Source organism: Octopus bimaculoides, chromosome 22 (genome assembly GCF_001194135.2).
Source record: "Octopus bimaculoides isolate UCB-OBI-ISO-001 chromosome 22, ASM119413v2, whole genome shotgun sequence".
Lineage (NCBI taxonomy): Eukaryota > Metazoa > Mollusca > Cephalopoda > Octopoda > Octopodidae > Octopus > Octopus bimaculoides.
In genome coordinates, this window is record NC_069002.1 from 5817870 (window position 1) to 5824958 (window position 7089).

At 36.7% G+C, this 7089-nt stretch overlaps 1 protein-coding gene across 1 annotated transcript; it reads right to left on the reverse strand.

The window, feature by feature from the left end:
- Positions 1-308: 308 nt before the first annotated feature.
- On the reverse strand, positions 309-5412 carry LOC106880776 (uncharacterized). The gene is made up of 3 exons (XM_014930871.2): positions 4620-5412; positions 1055-1176; positions 309-780 (listed from the first exon to the last, which is right to left on the reverse strand). Exons 1-3 carry the CDS (start codon positions 5229-5231, stop codon positions 558-560), a joined length of 957 nt encoding a protein of 318 aa, XP_014786357.1. The 5' UTR covers positions 5232-5412; the 3' UTR covers positions 309-557.
- Between the last annotated feature and the right edge of the window lie 1677 nt (positions 5413-7089).

Here is a 7089-nt window from a genome sequence, read left to right on the forward strand (position 1 = left end):
AAAAAAAAAAAAAAAAAAAAAATTCTAAGTATTTAATCTGTGCGTCCCCTTTAAAAAAATGGGGCTCAAAATGAATCTGAACACACACGCACATGCACACACACACACACATATAAATGAAGGGCTGCTGAAAAGTTCCTGACATTAAGGGTATTGCGAAAGGCCTGGTCGGAGGCTCAACCTTCCAGGTTCTTTTACAGGGCTTAGAAAAACTGAAGGACCGCTGCAATAAGTGTGTGAATCTGAGAGGGGAACCTCCTCTATTTTCATTTACCCAAAACCAGGAACTTTTCATCACCCCTTGTATGTATATATATATATATATATATATATATATATACATACATACATACATACATATATATACATACATACATATACAAATATATATATAAATACATACACACACACACACACACACAAATATATATATATACATACACACACACACATATATACATACATACATACACACACACAAGTATATATATATATATATATATATATACACATACATACATGCATACATACACACATATACACACAATTGACTAAAATTATGGAAGGGAAGAATTGCTTATCACTAAATTGGTACCTTCAATTTCTACCAACTCATACACCCATTTACGATTGCAGCGACACTCCGTGCCACATTTCTCGGAGCCGCATTTGCGGCATGGAAAATGACAACCAGGGCAGTCCTCATCCAAGCAGTCGCAGACGTCTTTGCTGTTATCAAGAAGTCGCCCTGCTTCGTCGTACATCTGGTTCTTTTTCACACTGAAAAGAAAGGGGGAAAATAAAAAGAGAAAAAAGTGAGACAAATAAAAACTAGAAACAGAAATTAAGTCCTCCTTCTCTAGCATATATTAACAGAGACAGAAAACCAGCTCCTCCTCTTTCATCATGGATTGACAGTCAAAAATTAGTTTCTCCTCTTTCTCTTTCTCTATTATACCATAAGAGAAGCAGAAATAAACACACTACCATTGAACTTATAGTGATTAATTAAAAGTGAAACGAAGATGAAATGATAACGAGAACAAATGCTTACTTCTCTCTATATATTCTGCGATTCATCTTGCGCATTTCTCTTGCACTCCGTTCTGGATCAAAATCTTCCATAAATTTACCAGGATTTGCAAAAGAGAGCATTTTTAGTTGTTTACTAACACTCTGCAAAAGAAAGAAAGAAAAGGAAAACATTGAGAAATAAATAGAGAGACACAAAGATGGATTTCGCAATGGTTCAGACGAAAAAAAACTATTTGCTACACCAACTCCTTGTACTAGAATGGCATAACTGGCTGAGTAGTCCAAAGTTGTATAGGAATGTCCAATGGAAAAGCATAGCTATATTTGAATTAGGATCCCGGTTCATTTCGGGTGTCCCCTATAGTATAAATAGAGCGTGGCCGTTGCCAGTACCGCCTGACTGGCCTTCGTAGGATTTTCGAGTGAGATCGTTGCCAGAGCCCCTGAACTGGCTCCTGTGCGGGTGGCACATAAAATACACCATTTTGAGCGTGGCTGTTGCCAGTACCGCCTGACTGGCCTTTGTGCGGGTGACACGTAAAAGCACCCACTACACATTCTGAGTGGTTGGCGTTAGGAAGGGCATCCAGCTGTAGAAACTCTGCCAAATCAGATTGGAGCCTGGTGTTGCCATCTGGTTTCACCAGTCCTCAGTCAAATCGTCCAACCCATGCTAGCATGGAAAGCAGACGTTAAACGATGATGATGATGAACTAAGTGTAGTGTATATTTAAAAAAGATTTTTTTTTTGTACATGAGAATGAAGTTAAACTAGAGGATATAGTGTATAAAGGACTGCTGGAATGTAACGTAAACAAGTATTAAAGGTGTAGCAATACTTAAAGAGAGAGAGAGAGAAAAAGCTACATGAGATGGAGTTGTGTTTGTGTAAGAATTAATATTCGTTTGTATGTATTAAGTGTAAGGTAAAAACAAGTAAAAAAAAAAACAGAAAAAAGAAGCCTAGTACTTATTCTAACAGTCTCTTTTTTCAAACCCCTAGTCACAGGAATGTAAACAAACCAGCATCGGTCATCAAGTGATAGTGGGGGAGCAAACACAGACACAAATACACACACATAAACGACGGGTTTCTTTCAGTTTCCATCTACCAAATCCACTCACAAGGCTTTGATCGGCCGAAGATATAGCAGGAGACACTTGCCCAAGGTGCCACGCAGTGGGACTGAACTCGGAACCATTTGGTTGGGAAGCAAGCTTCTTACCACACACCCACACCTGTGCTTATAGGGGACGTTAACAATTCAATTAGAAATAATTATGCAATGAAGCCAAAAAAAAAAAGATTTTGACTAACATTATTACAACCACTTCAACTAGTATGGGAGACAACTCCATACATGCTTTACCCTTATGACATCATCAGCACTTGCACAACATTTACTACATTGCCTCTCCACTTATTGTCTCACCTCTATTATTGCATAAATCAATGTTCCACTCAATTTCCTGTCCTCCCCCCTCTCTCGCTTTCTCTCTTCTTACAACTATTCTACCAATCACTCACTTGAACCACTCCGCTTCTCGAAGAACAACGAGAAGCTTGTTCAACAAGGTCGTTTGACCTGCTAGAAGTAGCAATCAAATTTCTCTCAAATCACACCATATCACCTTAACAGAAAGGAAGGTTGTAGATAGAATGAAGACCTATGTCTGGAAAAAACACATAGTGATAATAATAAAAGATAGAAGTTTATGACAGAGTGTCTTTTATATTAAACTGTAATCGATCGGGGCTGATAGTCTAAACAAATAACAAAATCATAAAACGACACATGAACACATCATAAACAAGGGAGATAATTTGGAATTTTCCTAAATATACATACATGAATATGTTTGTATGAGTGTGTGTGTATATATATATATATATATATATATATATATATATATAAGAGAGAGAGACTTGTATTTACAGTAGGAATAAAAGAGTACTCATTACCATAACGATTATTAAATATGAGCAGGTAGATAGGATTTTAAAATAATTTTAGTATCAAAATTAGAGAAATATATAAAGTAATTAAATTAGCAACTAGACGCTCTAATTACTTTTATTTTATTTATTTTCATCTTCAACAATTATATTGTTTAGTTGCATTCGCATACTTATTTTGCATTCATTTCCGTTTTTAGTGACTTAAACACATCGTGTTTAAAAAAAAAAAAAAAAAAAAGTGAAAATGGAATTAAGGGGAAAAATGACAAGATTTAAATTTTTTAAAAAGGGTGTCTAAACGGAAAAAAATTAATTCGAAGAAATATAGCATCCACTAAAGTTCAAATCGCTTTTTAACTTTTACTATTATCAGTCATTGGACTGCGGCCCCAGTATTTATTCTGCCAAGCCTGTTACTTATTCTATCGGTGGTTTTTGCTGAATCGCTGGGTTACAGAGAAAAAAACAAACGAGCACCGGTTGTCAAGCGGTAGTAAGGGTCAAAGGTATACACACACATATATGTAATGTGTGTGTATTAGCTTCCTACAGTTTCTGTCTACCAAATCCACTCACAAGGTTTTGGTAGGCCCCGAAGCAAGAGTAGTAGTGTTTTAACGTGCCGCGTAGTGTAACTGAACCCGAAACCATGTGGTTTGGTAACACGTTTCTTACCACACGACCATGCCTGATAAATAATGTGATAATGCCTCAAGAAGTTACTTCCAAATCGTGTTTCTCGTTTTATTGTAAGTCATTATTCATTAATTAACCTTAAAATAATAATAATAAATATTTTATTTATTTGTTGTCATAAGGACGCTGGGTAAAAGAGACATTACAGGAAAATGAATTAACTTTTATTCGTTCCTATCGTAATATCTAAGTTTCAAAGACTCGGATTTCTAATACCATTTTTTACTCACGCACCACTACCATCACCAATTTTTTTAATTTTATTTTATTTCATAAATTCTTCATGGAGCTATTTTAAATGACAGCATTTATAGTTAAAGTAAGAAGACTGTTGGAAACTGTGAGAGAAAGAAAAAGAGAAGGACGAATATAGATAGATAGAGATAGATAGGTAGATAGATAGATAGATAGGTATATAGATAGATAGGTATATAGATAGATAGATAGATAGATAGATAGGTATATAGATAGATAGGTAGGTAGGTATATAGATAGACAGATAGGTAGGTATATAGGTATATAGATAGATAGATAGGTATATAGATAGATAGATAGATAGGTATATAGATAGATAGATAGATAGGTATATAGATAGATAGATAGATAGATAGGTATATAGATAGATAGGTAGGTAGGTATATAGATAGACAGATAGGTAGGTATATAGCTAAATAGATAGATAGGTATATAGATAGATAGATAGGTATATAGATAGATAGATAGATAGATAGATAGGTATATAGATAGATAGATAGATAGATAGGTATATAGATAGATAGATAGGTATATAGATAGATAGATAGATAGGTAGGTATATAGATAGATAGATAAATAGGTAGGTATATAGATAGATAAGTAGGTATATAGATAGGTAGATATGCTGTAATTTAAGATTATATTCATTAACACGATGAATAAATAAACATACCGCATCTGAGAAATTCCTTCCTAGGAACCTGGTGAACCAGTTAGCGGTGCCGGCGAAATCCAAAATCTTTTTCTCCTTCGCTATTTCTCTCGCTCTCTCTGTGATCATATCCCGTGTTAATTCATCTAGTTTATCGTTAGTATAGAAACTGTTGATCCAGCTGGCAAGTTCCCGGTCCATTTCCCGCACTCTGGTCAGTTGACGGGTTCCACGTCTCTTGGAAATGGTCTCGCCCTTGCCAAGGGTTTTACCGTTAGTCTTGGTAGTGGTCGTGGTGGTTTTGGTCGTCCTCGTGTGGGTGGTAGAATTAGAAACATCGTCCGCGGAATTATCCCGTGTGGTTTTAACAGCAGAACTTTGATTGCTCACGTCGTTAAAGTCGGGGTTAACAGAAGTGAAAGACATGGGCGAAGACACCGAAAGTTCCAATTCCAATTCGGGTTCGGTTTCCAAATCGGGCGGTTCTTCGGCATCGACATAGTTCGATTTATCCGTCGTCGAATCCACATCTTTGTTGTTACTCGTTTGGTCTTCGTGTTCGGGTGTTTTGGATGACAGAGAATTGTTCATGGCACCGGTGTTCTTCAGTACCGTCGTCATATCTTTGGACATCGTCGGTGCTTTGATGCTCAAACCTTTATTATTATTATTATTATTATTATTATTATTACAACTACTGATGTTATTTTTTATTAGTGTTGCTGCTACTGATGACAACACAGCATTTACTGTCTTTAATTGATATAAATCCTTTGTTCCACCGTCCTCCTTTCAAAGCGGCACAACTGCTGTCGCCGCCGACAGACGGCGCTCACTGTCATCCCATTCATTCATCCGTTTTTTTAAATTTTCAAATATCATTTTAATTCATTCCTCTTACTATATATATTTCTGTATGTATATACGTATATGAGAGACAGGCAGGAGTTCCCTCGGCATCAAGAAATTAAAACAAGCTTTATTAATTATATATTCTGTTTTTTAAAGTAGGGAAAACAAAGTTTCTTTTAACTGGTATGTTTACTACAAATGAGATTATTAGAGACGTATGGGAAATGAAGCTGTTTCAAATGAACTGACAAAAAGTTTCTCACAACTCAAAACCTCATAAATCTCTCTTAGATCTTTATCTCACTCTCTCTCTCCCTCACTCTATCTGTCTCTTTCTCTCTCCCTCTTTGTCTGCCTGTCTGTCTCTTTTTCTCACTATCACTTTCTCTTTCCCCCTCTGTCTGTCAGTCTCTCTCTCCTTCTTGCTCTCCCTCTATGTAGCTATCTTTCTCTCTCCCTCTCTGTCGGTCTGTTTCTCTGTCTCTCACTCTCACTCTCTCTCTCCACCTCTGTCTGTCTGTCTTTCTCCCTATCTATCTATCTATCTATTTCTTTATCACTCTCTCACTCTCTTTCTCTCCCTATCTCCCCCACCCCACCCCCAGGTATAGCTGTGCACTTAATAAACTCACTTTATAACCATTTAGTGTCAGGTTCTGTTCCACTGCATAACACTTTGGGGCACATATGTCTTCTTCTATAGCTCCAGGCTGATCAAAGACTTGAGAGTGAATTCGGTAGATGGAAACTGTGTGGAATCTCATCATGTATACACATATACACATCATCATCATCATCATGTTAACGTCCATGTTCCATACTGGCTCAGGTTGGATGGTTTGATAAGGATCTGATGAGTCAGAGGACTGCCTCATACTCTAGTGTCTGCTTCGGCATAGTTCCTACTGTTGAGATCACCCTATGGCCCACAAGTCCACAATTCTAGGGAGGAAGGATGCTTCATCTGTATGGTTGGCGATATGCTGTGCTTGAGAGGACCCGTCCAACCAAGTGAAATCATAGTTGTGGCTGATGCTGGTGTCACATCAAAATCACCTTTTGAGTGTTGGGCCTCACGGAAGCAAAGTCACACATGAAAAGCTCCTTTCAAGTGTAGGGACTCACCGGAGCAATGATGAATGATCGAGACCTTTGGCATTATATCGTGCTTGAGAAGAAGACCCATCAAGCCAAGTAAAATCACAGTCATGGCAGATACTGGTGTCACACAAATGGCACCCGTGCCGGTAGCACATATAAGCACCTATTACGCTCTTTGAGTGGTTGGCATTAGGAAGGGCATTCAGCAGTAGAGATTAGGTCACAACACACAATTGTATTTGGAACAGCTTAAAACAAAAAAAAATAAAACAAGAATTGTAAACAGTTTAAGTATTTTATTGAGTTTGAACAATACAAAATTAATCTTTAGAAAATCAACTTTTAACAACAAATGTGCATGTGTGTATATATATTTTATTAGAGGTTGGGTTAACCTCATGACGGGATGGTTTCATCCAAGGAAATATTGGTTCAATTATAGGTGTATATAAAAATATATATATATTGTATATATATATGTATGTATGGTAGAGTGTGCTTCTTCTTGTGGATTTATGTTTACTACAAACGATATATA

Excerpts from the sequence above, each read along its gene's own strand:
- LOC106880776 (XM_014930871.2), bottom strand. The coding sequence starts at position 5,231 with ATGTCCAAAGATATGACGACGGTACTGAAGAACACCGGTGCCATGAAC. Across the intron at positions 1,177-4,619 it reads GAAGGAATTTCTCAGATGCG|AGTGTTAGTAAACAACTAAA; the intron begins GTATGTTTATTT and ends TTTCTTTTGCAG. Across the intron at positions 781-1,054 it reads CGCAGAATATATAGAGAGAA|TGTGAAAAAGAACCAGATGT; the intron begins GTAAGCATTTGT and ends CTTTCTTTTCAG.